Below are 19782 nucleotides of genomic sequence, written 5' to 3' on the forward strand. Positions count from 1 at the left end.
AGCGGGTGGACACGGATCCCCGGCCTCCAGAAGCTAAAAATGTCGGGTGAGATGCTCAGACTGTGAGCAGAGTTGGAAACTGTGTCCAACTCGATTGACTTGTATGCTTAGAACAGTGCTTGACACAGAGTATGTCCTTATAAATAAATAAATAGAAAATATAAATAGAACATGTATAACAAATATGATAACCATAATAACGCAGCGTGGCTCAGTGGAAAGAGCCCGGGCTTTGGAGTCAGAGGTCATGGGTTCAAATCGATGCTCCGCCAACTGTCAGCCGTGTGACTTTGGGCAAGTCACTTCACTTCTCTGGGCCTCAGTTCCCTCATCTGGAAAATGGGGATTAAGACTGTGAGCCCCCCGTGGGACAACCGGATCACCTTGTAACCTCCCCAGCGCTTAGAACAGTGCTTTGCACGTAGTAAGCGCTTAATAAATGCCATTATTATTATTATTATTATAATGCATTGTGGGCAGGGAAGGTGTCTGTTATATTGTTGTCGGCATTCTCCCAAGCGTTCAGTACCTCATCTATAAAATATGATTGATTGATTAGTCGGGGGAGGAGCTCTTAAAATAAATTATAGGTGGAGGAAGGAACAGAGTGAGAAGCAGCGTGGCTCAGTGGAAAGAGCACAGGCTTTGGAGTCAGAGGTCATGGGTTCATATCCCGGCTCCGCCACTCGTCAGCTGGGTGACTTTGGGCGAGTCACTTCGCTTCTCTGGGCCTCAGTTCCCTCATCTGGAAAATGGGGATTAAGACTGTGAGCCCCCTGTGGGACAACATGATCACCTTGTAACCTCCCCAGTGCTTAGAACAGTGCTTTGCACATAGTAAGTGCTTAATAAATGCCATTAAAAAAACCCCCAAAAAACAGAGTTTAAAGCTACATAATAATAATGGTATTCGTTTTTCATTCATTCATTCGATCGTATTTATTGAGCGCTTACTGTGTGCAGAGCACTGTACTAAGCGCTTTGGAAGTACAAGTCGGCAACATATAGAGACGGTCCCTACCCAACAACGGGCTCACAGTCTAGAAGGGAGAGACAGACGACAAAACTAAACATGTGGACAGGTGTCAAAATCCTCAGAACAAATAGAATTCAAGCTATATGCACTATAAAGTTATATATGTAGCTTAACATAAATAAAGCTATATATGTTAAGCGCTTACTGTGTGCCGGGCACTGTTCTAAGCGCTGGGTTGGATCAAGATAATCCAGTTGAACACAGCCCCTGTCCCACGTGGGGCTCACAGTCTTAATCCCCATTATACAGAGGAGCCCACTGTTGGGTAGGGACCGTCTCTATATGTTGCCAACTTGTACTTCCCAAGTGCTTAGTACAGTGCTCTGCACACAGTAAGCGCTTAATAAATACGATTGATTGATTGACTGACCTGAGGCCCAGAGAAATAAAGTGACTTGCCCAAGGTCACACAGCAGACAAGTGGCGTGAGCCCACTGTTTGGTAGGGACCGTCTCTATATGTCGCCAACTTGTACTTCCCAAGCGCTTAGTCCAGTGCTCTGCACACCGTAAGCGCTCAATAAATACGATTGAATGAATGAATGAATGAAGCTATGCATAAAGTAGGCACTTTATACAAACTTAGAACGGTGCTTTGCACATAGTAAGCACTTAACAAGTACCATTATTATTATTATTACTATTATTGCTATTCTGTCACTGGTTTCCAGTGCTCTGCACACAGTAAGCGCTCAATAAATACGATTGAATGAATAAATGAATGAATGAGTGGAGCTATGCATAAAGTAGGCACTTTAAACAAACTTAGAATGGTGCTTTGCACATAGTAAGCACTTAACAAGTACCATTATTATTATTATTACTATTACTGCTATTCTGTCACTGGTTTCCAGTGCTCTGCACACAGTAAGCGCTCAATAAATACGATTGAATGAATGAATGAATGAGTGGAGCTATGCATAAAGTAGGCACTTTAAACAAACTCAGAACGGTGCTTTGCACATAGTAAGCACTTAACAAGTACCATTATTATTATTATTACTATTACTGCTATTCTGTTGCTGGTTTCCAGTGCTCTGCACACAGTAAGCGCTCAATAAATACGACTGACTGAATGAGTGAATGAAGCTATGCATTAAGTAGGCACTTTATACAAACGCAGAACGGTGCTTTGCACATAGTAAGCACTTAACAAGTACCATTATTATTATTATTACTATTACTGCTATTCTGTCACTGGTTTCCAGTGCTCTGCATACAGTAAGCGCTCAATAAATACGATTGAATGAATGAATGAATGAGTGGAGCTATGCATAAAGTAGGCACTTTATACAAACTTAGAACGGTGCTTTGCACATAGTAAGCACTTAACAAGTACCATTATTATTATTATTACTATTACTGCTATTCTGTCACTGGTTTCCAGTGCTCTGCACACAGTAAGCGCTCAATAAATACGATTGAATGAATGAATGAATGAGTGGAGCTATGCATAAAGTAGGCACTTTATACAAACTTAGAACGGTGCTTTGCACACAGTAAGCACTTAACAAGTACCATTATTATTATTATTACTATTACTGCTATTCTGTCACTGGTTTCCAGTGCTCTGCACACAGTAAGCGCTCAATAAATACGATTGAATGAATGAATGAATGAGTGGAGCTATGCATAAAGTAGGCACTTTATACTTAGAACGGTGCTTTGCACATAGTAAGCACTTAACAAGTACCATTATTATTACTATTACTATTACTATTACTATTACTGCTATTCTGTCACTAGTTTCCAGTATTCTGCACACAGTAAGCGCTCAATAAATACAAATGAATGAATGAATGAATGAAGCTATGCATAAAGTAGGCACTTTATACAAACTTAGAACGGTGCTTTGCACATAGTAAGCACTTAACAAGTACCATTATTATTACTATTACTATTATTCTGTCACTGGTTTCCAGTGCTCTGCACACAGTAAGCGCTCAATAAATATGATTGAATGAATGAATGAATGAGTGGAGCTATGCATAAAGTAGGCACTTTATACAAACTTAGAACGGTGTTTTGCACATAGTAAGCACTTAACAAGTACCATTATTATTACTATTACTATTACTGCTCTTCTGTCGCTGGTTTCCTTGCCGAGATGACCTTTTCAGGGTCCGAATTGGGCTGTTTCCCCCTCGGTGAGCAGGAAAGTACGGGTCTTATGCGGTGGAGTCGTCTCCGACCCATAGCGACGCGGTGGACACGTCTCTCCCAGAACCCCCCGCCTCCTCCATCCATCCTCGTTCTGGTAGCAGATCCAGGATTTAGCAGAGATCAAACACTTTCCCAGCAAAAAGGCAACTGCAGGTTAAAAGCAGGGCCTCAGCCTGGCTAGGGGCACCTCAATAGGTCAATCAATCATCCGTCAACGGTAATTATTCATTCAATCGTATTTGTTGAGCGCTTACTGCGTACGGAGCACTTACTATGTGCAGGGTGCGGTAATAAGCGCTTGGGAGAGTACCGATCAACAGAATTAGCAGGCCCGTTCCCTGCCCATAATGAGCTTACAGTCTCAAGGGGGAGATGATGTAGAGGAGGGGGAGAAATCTCTTCGCTGCCCACCTCCCTTAACGCCCATTTATTAAGCGCTTACTATCAACCACAGGGCTTAGAATAATAATAATAATAATAATAATAGCATTTATTAAGCGCTTACTATGTGCAAAGCACTGTTCTAAGCGCTGGGGAGTTTAGAACACTTCTTGGCACATACTAAGTTCTTAGCAAACACCATAATTATTATTATTATTACTCTGCTACCTCCTGGGCACCCCTGGGTCCCCTCACCACAAGCCAACAGTTGCGCCCCAACACTTAGAAGAGACCGTCACCCGTGGGAACCATTCCTTCATTCATTCAATCATATTTATTGAGCGCTTGCTGTGTGCAGAGCACTGGACTAAGCGCTTGGGAAGTCCAAGTTGGCAACATCTAGAGACGGTCCCTACCCAACAGTGGGCTCACAATCAATCAATCAATCAATCGTATTTATTGAGCGCTTACTGTGTGCAGAGCACTGTACTAAGCGCTTGGGAAGTCCAAGTTGGCAACATCTAGAGACGGTCCCTACCTAACAGTGGGCTCACAATCAATCAATCAATCAATCGTATTTATTGAGCGCTTACTGTGTGCAGAGCACCGGACTAAGCGCTTGGGAAGTCCAAGTTGGCAACATCTAGAGACGGTCCCTACCCAACAGCGGGCTCACAGTCTAGAAGGGGGAGGCAGACGACAAAACAAAACATATTAACAAAATAAAATAAATAGAATAAAGGTGTACGAATTGGATTGTACGATCCTCAAGGGTAAAGGTTAAGTCTTCCACCGGATGTGCCCAAGTGCCCAGTTTAGGGCTTGGCACTCAGTTTCGGTCTCTGCTCACAACAGGGGTTCAATAAGTAATAATAATAATAATTATGGTGTTTGCTAAGAACTTACTATGTGCCAAGAAGTGTTCTAAACTCCCCAGCGCTTAGAACAGTGCTTTACACATAGTAAGTGCTTAATAAATGCTATTATTATTATTATTATTATTATTATTATTCTAAGCCCTGTGGTAGATAGTAAGCCCTTAATAAATCAGCCAAGGGGCCTCAACGGTGCCATTCTACGACTGTTTCCCGGACAGCAGCAGGATCACTGCTTTCATTCCTGGAAAGTGGAGAATCAATCAATCAATCAATCAATCACTGGTATTTATCGAGCGCTTACCGTGTGCACAGCACGGAACTAAGCACTTGGGAGAGTTCGACGTAACGATATGACGGGCACATTCCCTGCCCACTACGAGCTTACAGTCCAGAAGAGGAGACAGATGTTAATAGAAATAAATAAATCGTAGAAATGGACCTAAGTGATGAGGGGCTGGGGGCGGAATGGTGAATAAAGGGAGCGAGTCAGGGCGACGCAGAAGGGAGCGGGAAAGGAGGAAAGGAGGCTTAGTCGGGGAAGGCCTCTCGGAGGAGATGAGCCTTCAGTAAGGCTTTAAGGAAGGGGGTGGTGGGGAGTAATTGGCTCAGTGGAAAGAGCCCGGGCTTTGGAGTCAGAGGTCATAGGTTCAAATCCCGGCTTCGCCACTTGTCAGCTGTGTGACTTTGGGCCAGTCACTTCACTTCTCTGGGCCTCAGTTACCTCATCTGGAAAATGGGGATTAAGACGGTGAGCCCCCCGTGGGACAACCTGATCACCCTGTAACCTCCCCAGCGCTTAACTAATGCCACTATCGTGGGAAGCAGCGTGGCTCAGTGGAAAGAGCCCGGGCATTGGAGTTAGAGGTCATGGGTTCAAGTCCCAGCTCCGCCACTTGGCAGCTGTGTGACTTTGGGCAAGTCATTTCACTTCTCTGGGCCTCAGTGACCTCATCTGGAAAATGGGGATGAAGACTGTGAGTCCCCTGTGGGACAACCTGATCCCCTTGTAACCTCCCCAGTGCTTAGAACAGTGCTTTGCACATAGTAAATGCTTAATAAATGCCACTATCATGGGAAGCAGCGTGGCTCAGTGGAAAGAGCCTGGGCTTTGGAGTTAGAGGTCAAGAGTTCAAATCCCGGCTCCGCCACTTGTCAGCTGTGTGACTTTGGGCAAGTCACTTACCTTCTCTGTGCCTCAGTTACCTCATCTATAAAATGGGGATTAAGACTGTGAGCCCCCCGTGGGACAACCTGATCACCTTGTAACCTCCCCAGCGCTTAGAATAGTGCTTTGTACATAGTAAGCGCTTAATAAATGCCATTACTCAGCGCTTAGAACAGTGCTTTGCACATAGTAAGCGCTTAACAAATACCATCATTATTATTATTATTCTCTGGGCCTCAAGTGACCTCATCTGTGAAATGGGGATGAAGACTGTGAGCCCCCCATGGGACAACCTGATCCCCTTGTAATCTCCCCGGAGCTTAGAACAGTGCTTGGCACATAGTAAGCACTTAGTAAATGCCATCATTATTATTATTGTTGTTGTTATTTGAGGAGGGAGGGAGATGGAGGCGAGGGGCAGGACGTGGGCGAGAGGTCGGGGGTGAGGTAGATGAGATGAGGGTACGGTGAGTAGGGTGGCATTAGAGGAGCCAAGTGAGTGGACTGGGATGGAGTAGGAGAGCAGCGAGGTGAGGTCGGAGGGGGCGAGGCGGTTGAGGCCGTTAAAGAGAAGGGACCGAACCAAGGCCTTCCGTCTCCCTCCCGGTCCAGAGAGGGTGGCGACGGGCTCCAGGACGCCCAGCCATCCGGGGAAGAGGCGCAGCGTTAGAAGAGCACAAAGGGCTGAGCGGTTCGGTGGGCCCCGTTAGCGGAGCCCCTCCCTCACCTGTTGAAGACTTTGTCGGCTCGGCTGCTTTCGATGGATTCTCTCACTGAAATGCTTCTGTTTAGGGGAGAAAGAAAGGCGCCATGGCACGTGGAATCTAGCCTCCCCGGAGAGAGCTCCCATTTTGGCCCGGCCCGGGCCTGGGAGTCAAAAGGTCATGGGGTTCGAAACCCGGTTCCTCCGACTTGTCCTTCCCAAGCGTTTAGTCCAGTGCTCTGCACACAGTAAGCGCTCAATAAATACGATTGATTGATTGATTTATTGTCTCCTCGGTGACCTCAGTCTGTACTTCACGCTGCTGCCCGGATCATTTTTGTGCAGAAATGCTCTGGGCCTGTCACTCCCCTCCTCAAAAACCTCCAGTGGCTACCAATCAATCTGCGCATCAGGCAGAAACTCCTCCCCCTGGGCTTCCAGGCTGTCCATCCATCCATCCCCTGGCCCCCTCCTACCTCACCTCCCTTCTCTCCTTCTCCAGCCCAGCCCGCTCCCTCCACTCCTCCGCTGCTAATCTCCTCCCCGTACCTCGCTCTCACCTGTCCCGCCATCGACCCCCGGCCCACGTCCTCCCCCAGGCCTGGAATGCCCCCAATCCCTCTGCCCATCCGCCAAGCTCGCTCTCTTCCTCCCTTCAGAGCCCTACTGAGAGCTCACCTCCTCCAGGAGGCCTTCCCAGACTGAGCCCTCTCCTTCCTCTCCCCCTCCTCATCCCCCCCCGCCTTACCTCCTTCCCCTCCCCAAAGCACCTGTATATATGTTTGGACAAATTTATTACTCTATTTTACTTGTACATATTTATTCTATTTATTGCATTTTGTTAATATGTTTTGTTTTGTTGTCTGTCTCCCCCTTCTAGACTGTGAGCCCGCTGTTGGGTAGGGACCGTCTCTATATGTTGCCAACTTGGACTTCCCAAGCGCTTAGTACAGTGCTCTACACACAGTAAGCGCTCAATAAATACGACTGAATGAATGAATGAATGAATGAAGGTATTGAATCCCCACTTTACAGACGAGGAAACTGAGTTAAAATCTGCCCAGGGTTACCCAGGAGGTAAAGGGGTCAGGCCCCAGTTTGCTCGTCAGTTTTCTGGGATTTACCGATGGGATTTCAGGCGTGGGGACCAGTCATCAATCGTATTTATTGAGCGCTTACTATGTGCAGAGCACTGTACTAAGCGCTATGTGCAGTCGCTCAGTCTATCACCTGGTCGCAGGGATCTCAGCCGGGCCACGCCGACGCTCACCTGTTGTACGTATCCGAGCGCAGACTCGAGTCAGCAGTGGGTTCCCTGTGTGGGAAAACACAACGGGGCGATTCATCTGTTCCCAGAACGACGAGAGCTCCCTGTTTTCAATCAATCAACCGTATTTATTGAGCGCTTACTAGGTGCACAGCACTGTAGTAAGCGCTAGGGAGAGTGCTATATAACAGAAGTGGCAGAATGTTCCCTGTTTTGTGTGGGGTGATTCATTTCTCATCCAGATTCAATGCTCCCTTGGAATGGCGGTGATAATTAGATTAGGATTAGATTCATTCATTCAATCGTATTTATTGAGCACTTACTAGGTGCACAGCACTGTAATAATAATAATGATGATGGCATTTATTAAGCGCTTACTATGTGCAAAGCACTGTTCTAAGCGCTGGGGGGATACAAGGTGATCAGGTTGTCCCACGGGGGGCTCACAGTCTTCAACCCCATTTTACAGATGAGGTAACTGAGGCACAGAGAAGTGAAGTGACTTGCCCACAGTCACACAGCTGATAAATGGCAGAGCCGGGATTTGAACCCATGACCTCTGACTCCAAAGCCCGGGCTCTTTCCACTGAGCCACGCTGCTTCTCGTGCTTCACTGTACTAAGCGCTAGGGAGAGTACTATATAACCAAAGTGGCAGAATGTTCCCTGGTTTGTGTGGGGTGATTCATTTCTCATCCAGATTCAATGCTCCCTTGGAATGGCGGTGATAATTAGATTAGGATTAGATTCATTCATTCATTCAATCGTATTTATTGAGCGCTTACTAGGTGCACAGCACTGTACTAAGCGCTAGGGAGAGTGCTATATAACAGAAGTGGCAGAATGTTCCCTGTTTTGTGTGGGGTGATTCATTTCTCATCCAGATTCAATACTCCCTTGGAATGGCGGTGATAATTAGATTAGGATTAGATTCATTCATTCCCTTGGAATGGCGGTGATAATTAGATTAGGATTAGATTCATTCATTCATTCAATCGTATTTATTGAGTGCTTACTAGGTGCACAGCACTGTACTAAGCGCTAGGGAGAGTACTATATAACCGAAGTGGCAGAATGTTCCCTGTTTTGTGTGGGGTGATTCATTTCTCATCCAGATTCAATGCTCCCTTGGAATGGCGGTGATAATTAGATTAGGATTAGATTCATTCATTCATTCAGTTGTATTTATTGAGCGCTTACTAGGTGCACAGCACTGTACAAAGCATTAGGGAGAGTACTATATAACCGAAGTGGCAGAATGTTCCCTGTTTTGTGTGGGGTGATTCGTTTCTCATCCAGATTCAATGCTCCCTTGGAATGGCGGTGATAATTAGATTAGGATTAGATTCATTCATTCATTCATTCAATCGTATTTACTGAGCGCTTACTGTGTGCAGAGCACTGGACTAAGCACTTGGGAAGTCCAAGTTGGCAACATCTAGAGACGGTCCCTACCCAACAGCGGGCTCACAGTCTAGAAGGGGGAGACAGAGAATGAATCAAAACATATTAACAAAATAAAATAAATAGAATAAATGTGTACAAATTAGATTGTACGATCCTCAAGGGTAAAGGTTAAGTCTTCCACCGTACGGTGCCCAAGTGCCCAGTTTAGGGCTTGGCACTCAGTACAGGTCTCTGCTCACAACTGGGGTTCAATAAGTAATAATAATAATAATTATGGTGTTTGCTAAGAACTATGTGCCAAGAAGTGTTCTAAGCCCCGTGGAAGATAGTAAGCACTTAATAAATGCCATTATTATTATTCTTATTACAAGGTCATCAGGTTGTTCCACCGCTTAATAAATGCCATTATTATTATTATTCTTATTACAAGGTCGTCAGGTTGTTCCATGTGGGCTCACAGTCTTAATCCCCATTTGACAGGTGAGGTAAGTGAGGCCCAGAGAAGTGAAGTGACTTGTCCAAGGTCACACAGCAGACAAGTGGCCAAGCCAGGATTAGAACCCACATCCTCTGACACCTAAGCCTGGGCTCTTCCCCCTAAACCACGCTGCTTCTCTCACCACGCTGCTTTTCTGATTAGGGTGATTATTTTTTTATGGCATTTATTAAGCGCTTACTCTGTGCAAAGCACTGTTCTAAGCGCTGGGGAGGTTACAAGGTGATCAGGTTGTCCCACGTGGGGGCTCACAGTCTTCATCCCCATTTTACAGATGAGGGAACTGAGGCCCAGAGAAATTAAGTAACTTGTCCATTTGCATGTGTGCCCCTTATAAGCTCATTGTGGGCAGGGAATGTGTCTGTTTATTGTTGTATCACATTCTCCCAAGCGCTTAGTACAGTGCTCTGCCCACAGGAAGTGCTCAATAAGTACGATTGATTGATTGAAACCCCTTCATACTCAATCCAGCCCCACAATACTTATATATATCAATCGTATTTATTGAGCGCTTACTGTGTGCAGAGCACTGTACTAAGCACTTGGGAAGTACAAGTTGGCGACATATAGAGACATATTCTTATACACTACCATTTCCACTATCCCTAATCTCATTTAATATCTGTTTCCCCTGTAAACTGCTTGTGGGGAGGGATCATAATCTACCAACTCTGATAATAATAGAAATGATGGCATTTATTAAGCGCTTACTATGTGCAAAGCACTGTTCTAAGCACGGGGCAGGGCGGGTGGGTACAAGGTCATCAGGTTGTCCCACATGGGGCTCACAGTCTTAATCCCCATTTTACAGATGAGCTAATTTAGGCACAGAGAACAATAATAATAATAATGGTATTTATTAAGCGCTTACTATGTGCAAAACACTGTTCTAAGCGCTGGGGAGGATACAAGGTGATGATGTGGTCCCATGGAGGGCTCACAGCCTTAATCCCCGTTTTACAGATGAGGTAATTTAGGTGCAGAGAATAATAATAATAATAATGGCATTTATTAAGCGCTTACGATGTGCAAAGCACTGTTCTAAGCGCTGGGGAGGATACAAGGTGATCATGTCGTCCCATGGAGGGCTCACAGTCTCAATCCCCATTTTACAGATGAGGGAATTTAGGCACAGAGAATAATAATAATAATAATGGCATTTATTAAGCGCTTACTATGTGCAAAGCACTGTTCTAAGCGCTGGGGAGGATACAAGGTGATCATGTCGTCCCATAGAGGGCTCACAGTCTTAATCCCCATTTTACAGATGAGGTAATTTAGGCACAGAGAATAATAACAATAATAATAATGGCATTTATTAAGCGCTTACTATGTGCAAAGCACTGTTCTAAGTGCTGGGGTAGATACAAGGAAATCAGGTTGTCCCACGAGGGGCTCCCAGTCTTCATCCCCATTTTACAGAGGAGGGAACTGAGGCCGAGAGAAGCAAAGTGACTTGCCCAACGTCACCCAGCTGACAAGTGGCCGAGCCGGGATTTGAACCCACGCCCTCTGACTCCAAAGCCCGGGCTCTTTCCACTGAGCCACGCTGCTCACTCTTCTCCAGCCACCTCGGTTGATGAGGGAGAGGAGTCATCGTAAAAGCCCAGCGCTTAGAACAGTGCTTGGCACATAGTAAGCGCTTAACAAATGCCATCATTATTATTCTTATTATTATTATTACCCGACTCGGCTGCTCTGTCATGGCTGACAATGAATGAATGAGTCAATCAACGATATCGATTGGGCGCTTACTGTGTGCCAAGCACTGCATTAAGACAATAGAGTTAGTAGACATGGTTCTCTCTTTAATGACAAGCTGTCTGCCCTCTTCCACCCTCATTTTTCTCCCATCAATCGCATGGCTCAGTGGAAAGAGCCCGGGCTTTGGAGTCAGAGGTCATGGGTTCAAATCCCGGCTCCGCCAATTGCCAGCTGTGTGACTTTGGGCCAGTCACTTCACTTCTCTGGGCCTCAGTTCCCTCATCTGGAAAACGGGGATGAAGACTGTGAGCCCCCCGTGGGGCAACCTGATCGCCTTGTAACCTCCCCAGCACTTAGAATAGTGCTTTGCACATAGTAAGCGCTTTATAAATGCCATTATTATTAGTATTATTATGTCTATGGTGTTCTCTCCTCAGCGCTCACTACAGTGCTCTCTGTACACAGTAAGTGCAGCGTGGCTCAGTGGAAAGAGCCCGGGCTTCGGAGTCAGAGGTCATGGGTTCAAATCCTGGCTCTGCCACTTGTCAGCTGTGTGACTTTGAGCAAGTCACTTCACTTCTCTGGGCCTCAGTTCCCTCATCTGTAAAATGGGGATTAAGACTGTGAGCCCCCGGTGGGACAACCTGATCACTTTGTATCTCCCCAGTGCTTAGAACAGTGCTTTGCACATAGTAAGCACTTAACAATGCCATCATTATTAATACGATGGATTGACTGCTTACTGTGGGCAGAGCACCGCATTAAGACGATAGAGTTAGTAGACACAGCTCTCCCATTAATAACAAGATGTCTGTCCTTTTCCATCATTTTTCTCCCATTTGGGGATCCATCCATCAATCAATGGTACTTATTGAGTGTTGACTGAGTGCAGAGCACTGTACTAGATGCTCGGAAGAATACAACGCAAAAGAGCTGGTAGACGTGTTCCGTGCCCACAAGGAGCTCCCAGCCTGGAGGGGAGATCTAAAAAATCAATTCCAAACCTCGGCTCTCCTGCGGGAGATTCTGGGATTCCCAGCTGGCAAGATAATAATAATAATGATAGCATTTATTAAGAGCTTACTATGTGCAAAGAACTGTGCAATTCCAAACCCCAGCTCTCCTGCAGGAGATTTTGGGATACCCATGAGGCAAGATCAATTCCAAACCCCGGCTCTTCTGCAGGAGATTCTGGGATACCCATGAGGCAAGATCAATTCCAAACCCCGGCTCTCCTGCAGGAAATTCTGGGATACCCAGCTGGCAAGATCAATTCCAAACCCCGGCTCTCCTGCAGGAGATTCTGGGATACCCAGCTGGCAAGATCAATTCCAAACCCCAGCTGTCCTGCAGGAGATTCTGGGATACCCATGAGGCAAGATCCACTCCAAACCCCGGCTCTCCTGCAGGAGATTCTGGGATACCCAGCTGGCAAGATCAATTCCAAACCCCGGCTCTCCTGCAGGAGATTCTGGGATACCTAGCTGGCAAGATCAATTCCAAACCCCGGCTCTCCTGCAGGAGATTCTGGGATACCCAGCTGGCAAGATCAATTCCAAACCCCAGCTCTCCTGCAGGAGATTCTGGGATACCCAGCTGGCAAGATCAATTCCAAACCCCGGCTCTCCTGCAGGAGATTCTGGGATACCCATGAGGCAAGATCAATTCCAAACCCCGGCTCTTCTGCAGGAGATTCTGGGATACTCAGCGGGCAAGATCAATTCCAAACCCCGGCTCTTCTGCAGGAGATTCTGGGATACCCAGCTGGCAAGATCAATTCCAAACCCCGGCTCTCCTGCAGGAGATTCTGGGATACCCATGAGGCAAGATCAATTCCAAACCCCGGCTCTCCTGCAGGAGATTCTGGGATACCCATGAGGCAAGATCAATTCCAAACCCCGGCTCTCCTGCAGGAGATTCTGGGATACCCATGAGGCAAGATCAATTCCAAACCCCGGCTCTCCTGCAGGAGATTCTGGGATACCCATGAGGCAAGATCAATTCCAAACCCCGGTTCTCCTGCAGGGAGTTCTGGGATGTCTATCCAGCAAGCCCCTTATGTGGAGCCGGGAGTGTTCCTGGGATGGGAGACGGGAAGGGGAAAGAGAGCGGGGAGGGGAGCCAGAGGCTCTGTGAGGGGTCACAAGGCTTACGTTGTCCCACGAAGGTTTCTCCCATCAGCACTGTCCATCTTGGTCAGAGGCACGGGGGGCTCCTCGCTGATCACCTTCCGTAATTCCTGGAGCAGCTGCTTCAAATCCCGCGTCGGATCATCCTTCTGCGCGGAAGACTTGGAGGCTACCTGATTGGGTTGGCGGAAGTAGGGGCCAAATAAAGGGGGCCAAAGTTGCACGCCTCAGGCAAATGGGACTTTCATTCATTCATTCATTCAATCGTATTTATTGAGCGCTTACTGTGTGCAGAGCACTTCCAGCACAAGCCTGCTTGGTCAGACTGGGTAAATCAACCCGCCCTGAAGGGTCAGAACACTTGGTCGTCCAACTTATGGGAGAATGTGATGCTGTATATTGGGGAATTGGGCGGTAAGAGATTGAGAAGAAGTGTGGCCTAATGGCTAAAGCCCGGGCCCGGCACCTGACTTCTAGTCCCAGCTTCGCCACTTGTCTGCAGGGTGACCCTGGGCAAGTCATTTCACTTCTCTGGGCCTCAGGCCCCTCAAGTGCAAAATGGAGATTAAAACTGTGAGCCCATGTGGGACAGGTTGGTGTCCAACCTGATTAGCCTGTGTCTACCCCAGCGCTTAGTACAGTGCCTGGTACATAGTAACAGCTTTACAACTACCATTAGAGAGAGAAAGAGAGAGAGACAGTTGATTTGCCAATTGAAGGCAAGTTTTTGTTCTTGAAGAATACAATACAGTTCTCTCCATAGCCGAGGAGCTCAATGCCATCTAGATTTAACAGCAGTTAATTATCCACTTTGGTCAGTCAGCCAAATTTATGGAGCACTTACTGTGTGCAGGGCACCGTACTAAGCACTTGGGCGAGGAAAACACAACAATATAACAGACGCGTTCCCTGCCCACAATGAGTTTACGGTCTAGAGGGACGCAGACATCCCTGGCCGGTCCCAAGGCACATCATCAGATCCCTCGCTCCCCCTGAGTGTCCTGATCAGCCGCGAAGATGAACGAAGCCAGGATCCCAACGTCCTCAGAAAGAACATGTTCTCCATCTTTGTGAAAGGACGATGAATGGTGGGGCTACGGCAGGGTAGGGGTCGGGCAGCTTTGTTGGGCGGAGCCCAGGAGAGGAGAAGAGGAGAAGGAAGAGGAGGATGAAGAGGAGGAGAAAGAGAAGGACGAGAGAAGGAGGAAGAGGAAGAGAGGGGGAGGAAGAGAAGGAGGAGGAGGAGGAAGAGAAGGGGAGGAGGAAGAGGGGGATAAGGAGGAAGAGGGGGAGGAGGAGGAGGAAGAGGAGGAGAAAGAGGAGGAAGGGAGGAGGAGGAAGAGAGGGGGAGGAGGTAGAGGAGGAAGAGAGGGGGAGGAGGAAGAGGGGGAGGAGGTAGAGGAGGAAGAGAGGGGGAGGAGGAAGAGGGGGAAAAGGAGGAGGAGCAAGAGCAGGAGGAGGAAGAGAGGGGAGGAGGAGGAGGAAGAGAGGGGGAGGAGGAAGAGGAAGAGGGGGATAAAGAGGAAGAGGGGGAGGAGGAGGAAGAGGGGGAGGAGGAGGAAGAGGGGGGAAGAGGGGGAGGAGGAGGAAGAGGGGGGAAGAGGAGGAGGAGGAAGGGGGGAAGAGGAGGAGGAGGAAGAGGGGGAAGAGGAAGAGGAAAAGAGGAGGAAGAGGGGGGAAGAGGAGGAGGAAAGGAGGAAGAGGGGGAAAAGGAGGAGGAAAAGAGGAGGAAGAGGAGGAGAAAGAGAGGAGGAGGAAGGGGGAAGAGAAGGAGGAAAAGAGGAAGAGGAGGAGGCATTCATTTCATTTCATTCATTCATTCATTCAATTGTATCTATTGAGCGCTTACTGTGGGCAGAGCACCGTACCAAGCGTTTGGGAAGTACAAGTCGGCAACCTAGAGAGACAGTCCCTACCCAACAACGGGCTCACAGTCTAGAAGAGGGAGACAGACACCAAGACAAAACATGTGGACAGGTGTCAAGTCCCCAGAATAAATAAAAATAAAGCTCGATTCACGTCATTAACAAAATAAAGAGACTAGTAAATATGGACAAGGAAAATAAATAGAGTAATAAATCTGCACAAACACGGAGCTGCGGAGCGTCTCGTGGGCAATTCTGCCAACTTGGAGCTGAGCTATCTCCAGTCCAGGAAGGGCGGCTGCCAGCTGCTAACTGCTCTGCCACAGCGCGGGCAGAAGGAAGGACGGTTTTAGTTGAAAGGGAAGCGGGCGGTCAGTCAGTCCGTCCATCAATCCTATTTATCCGGTCCATCTCCCTTTCCCGTTAGGAGGGTTGTAAGAGTAGGGCCTTCCTTCCCCCATGACAGAGGAGAATGGGCAAATCACCCACCACTGAGCCCACTTGACTCGGAGTCCCCTTCAAAGCCGGGCACTGTGGCTTTCGACAAAGGGAATTATTCAATCTGCGCCCGAACCAGCAGGAGACGGGATGGACTGGATGCCCCGACCCCAGAGAAACAGACAGAGAGGAAGATCAATCAATCAATCAATCGTATTTATTGAGCGCTTACTGTGTGCAGACCACTGGACTAAGCGCTTGGGAAGTACAAGCAGCGTGGCTCAGTGGAAAAAGCCCGGGCTTTGGAGTCAGAGGTCATGGGTTCAAATTCCGGCTCCACCACTTGTCAACTGTGTGACTTTGGGCAAGTCACTTAACTTCTCTGGGCCTCAGTTCCCTCATCTGTAAAATGGGGATGAAGACTGTGAGCCCCACGTGGGACAACCTGATCACCTTGTAAATTCCCCAGCGCTTAGAACAGTGCTCTGCACATAGTAAGCGCTTAATAAATGCCATTATTATTATTATTATTATTACAAGTCGGCAACACATAGAGACAGTCCCTACCCAACAGCGGGCTCACAGTCTAGGAGGGCGAGACAGAGAACAAAACCAAACATACTAACAAAATAAAATAAATAGAATAGATATGTACAAGTAAGATAAATAAATAAATAGAATAATAAATATATACAAACATATATACATATATACAGGTGATTATTGGGGATTGGAAAATGGGGATTATTATTATTAGTAATAATAATAATGATGGTGATATTTGTTAAGCAAAGTACTATATGCAAAGTACTGTTCTAAGCGCTGGGATAGATACAAGGTTATCACGTTGTCCCACTTGGGGCTCACAAGTTTTGATCCCCATTTTCCAGATGAGGTAACGGAGGCCCAGAGAAGTGAAGTGACTTGCCCCAAGTCACACAGCTGACAAGCGGCGGAGCCGGGATTAGAACCCACAACCTCTGACTCCCAAGCCTGGGCTCTTTCCACAGAGCCACGCTGCTTCTCTATTAAGACTGCGAGTCCCATGCGGGACAACCTGATTACCTTGTGTCTACCCCAGCACTTGGAACAGTGCTTGACACATAGTAAGCGCTTAACAAATACCATTATTATTACCATGATTATTAATCCCACCACTTGTCCGCTGCCTGACCTGGGCCAAGTCACTTCACTTCTCTGTGCCTCCGTTCCTTCATCTGCAAAATGGGGATTTAATACCTGTTCTCATCATCATCATCGATCGTATTTATTGAGCGCTTACTGTGTGCAGAGCACTGTACTAAGCGCTTGGGAAGTACAAGTTGGCAACATATAGAGACGGTCCCTACCCAACCTACTTAGACCGTGAGCCCTATGTGGAACCTGATTATCTCGTATCGACCCCAGCGCTTAGTACAGCGCTTGGCATGCAGTAAGTCTTCACAAATACCAAAATTATTATTACGACCAACCATTTTTCAGTTAGTAAAGGCAAAGTAGGTTCTGACACTAAAAACCGATCAGCCTCATTCATTCAGTCGTATTTATTGAGCGCTTACTGTGCGCAGAGCACTGGACTAAGCGCTTGGGAAGTACAAGTTGGCAACATAGAGAGACGGTTCCTACCCAACAGCGGGCTCACAGTCTAGATGTTGCTCAGAAAATTCAAAAGTATGCCACGGTTCAAGTAAACATCCGTCAGGGTAAACAGGCAATTCAAGGTTGAAGTTCAGAAACTGAACACCTCTACCTTAGTAACCGAGCCCGTTGTCGGGTAGGGACCGTCTCTATATGTCGCCAACTTGGACTTCCCAAGCACTTAGTACAGTGCTCTGCACACAGTAAGCGCTCAATAAATACGATTGATTGATCGATTGAGCGAGCCACACCACCCAGCCGTGGTTTCCCAGCTAGACTAAAATTCTCTAATTACTTTACCTAAATACCGTTCCAGCGTGAACGTTAACAAATAAATAACGTTCTAGCATGACTTCGGAAAACGATCAGAGCCAAGCTAAACTTAAGGCTGAAGAATGAATCCGCCCTATTCAATCAATCAATCGTATTTATTGAGCGCTTACTGTGTGCAGAGCACTGTACTAAGCGCTTGGAAAGTACAAGTTGGCAACATATAGAGACGGTCCCTACCCAACAGTGGGCTCACGGTCTAAAAGAAGAAGCAGCGTGGCTCAGTAGGAAAGAGCCCGGGCTTTGGAGTCAGAGGTCATGGGTTCAAATCCCGGCTCCGCCAATTGTCAGCTGTGTGACTTTGGGCAAGTCACTTAACTTCTCCGGGCCTCAGTTCCCTCATCTGTAAAATGGGGATTAAATCTGTGAGCCCCACGAGGGACAACCTGATCACCTTGTAACCTCCCCAGCGCTTAGAACGGTGCTTTGCACATAGTAAGCGCTTAATAAATGCCATCATTAAAAGGGGGAGAAAGAGAACAAAACCAAACAAACAAAATAAAATAAATAGAATAGATATGTACATGTAAAATAAATAGAGTAATAAATATGTGCAAACATATATACATATATACAGAGAGAGAGAGATCTCTCTGTATGAGATCCAGACTTCTGTTTTTCGGATGTGAGGATTTTTTACTCTGGTTCCTGAGTCCGAATCTTTTTGATTCATTGTGAGGTGAGAAGGTCCTGGCTTAGTGGCAGAGGATGTGGGTTCTAATCCTGGCTCCGCCACTAGTCTGCTGTGTGACCTTGGGCAAGTCACTTAGCTTCTCTGTGCCTCAGTTATCTCACCTGTAAAACGGGGATGAAGACGGTGAGCCCCACGTGGGACAGCCCCATGACCTTGTATCTCCCCCAGTGCTTAGAACAGTGCTTGGCACATAGTAAGCGCTTAACAAATACCATCATCATCATTATTATTATTAGATGGATTGGGGTCTTATTCACCGGGAGCCTCACTGAACCAGAGCGGAGAAGGCCAAGAAACAAAGGATCAGGGAGAAAGGATCGACTCCAGCCTGCATCCGCGCATTTTTTAAAAAAATATCTGTTAAGCTCTTACTATGTGTCAGGCCCTGTACAAAGCACTGGGGTAGATACCAGATCGTAAGGTCGAGAAGCAGCGTGGCTCAGTGGAAAGAGCCCGGGCTTTGGAGTCAGAGGTCATGGGTTCAAATCCCGCTCCACCAATTATCAGCTGTGTGACTTGGGGCAAGTCACTTCACTTCTCTGGGCCTCAGTTCCCTCATCTGTAAAATGGGAATGAAGACTGTGAGCCCCCCGTGGGACAACCTGATCACCTTGTTAACCTCCCCAGTGCTTAGAACAGTGCTTTGAACATAGTAAGCACTTAATAAATGCTACCGTTATTCATCATCATCATCATCATCATCATCAATTGTATTTATTGAGTGCTTACTATGTGCAGAGCACTGTACTAAGCGCTTGGGAAGTACAAATTGGCAACATATAGAGACAGTCCCTACCCAACAGTGGGCTCACAGTCTAAAAGGGGGAGATTATTATTATAAGTATATATGTATATATGTTTGTACATATTTATTACTCTATTTATTTATTTATTTTACTTGTACATATCTATTCTATTTATTTTATTTTGTAATATGTTTGGTTTTGTTCTCTGTCTCCCCCTTCTAGACTGTGAGCCCGCTGTTGGGTAGGGACTGTCTCTATATGTTGCCAACTTGGACTTCCCAAGCACTTAGTACAGTGCTGTGCACACAGTAAGTGCTCAATAAATACGATTGATTGATTAGTACAGTGCTCTGCACACAGTAAGCGCTCAATAAATACGATTGATTGATTGATTGATTGATTGTGAGCCCACTGTTGGGTAGGGACTGTCTCTATATGTTGCCAACTTGTATTTCCCAAGCGCTTAGTACAGTGCTCTGCACACAGTAAGCGCTCAATAAATACGATTGATTGATTGATTGATTGATTGTGAGCCCACTGTTGGGTAGGGACTGTCTCTATATGTTGCCAAGTTGTACTTCCCAAGTGCTTAGTACAGTGCCCTGCACACAGTAAGCTCTCAATAAATACGATTGATTGATTGATTGATTGATTGTGAGCCCACTGTTGGGTAGGGACTGTCTCTATATGTTGCCAAGTTGTACTTCCCAAGCGCTTAGTACAGTGCCCTGCACACAGTAAGCT

At 46.7% G+C, this 19782-nt stretch overlaps 1 protein-coding gene across 1 annotated transcript in view; it reads right to left on the reverse strand.

Annotated features, from left to right (window-relative positions):
- The window catches only part of CCDC158 (coiled-coil domain containing 158), a 131410-nt gene that overhangs the window by 15744 nt on the left and 95884 nt on the right, over positions 1 to 19782 (reverse strand). The window contains exons 19-21 of the mRNA XM_038759470.1: positions 13352 to 13500; positions 7596 to 7640; positions 6350 to 6406 (exon numbers count right to left, since the gene is read on the reverse strand). Coding sequence (XP_038615398.1) covers positions 6350 to 6406; positions 7596 to 7640; positions 13352 to 13500 — 251 coding nt within the window. The remainder of the gene's footprint in view (positions 1 to 6349; positions 6407 to 7595; positions 7641 to 13351; positions 13501 to 19782) is intronic.

Source organism: Tachyglossus aculeatus, chromosome 17 (genome assembly GCF_015852505.1).
Source record: "Tachyglossus aculeatus isolate mTacAcu1 chromosome 17, mTacAcu1.pri, whole genome shotgun sequence".
NCBI lineage: Eukaryota > Metazoa > Chordata > Mammalia > Monotremata > Tachyglossidae > Tachyglossus > Tachyglossus aculeatus.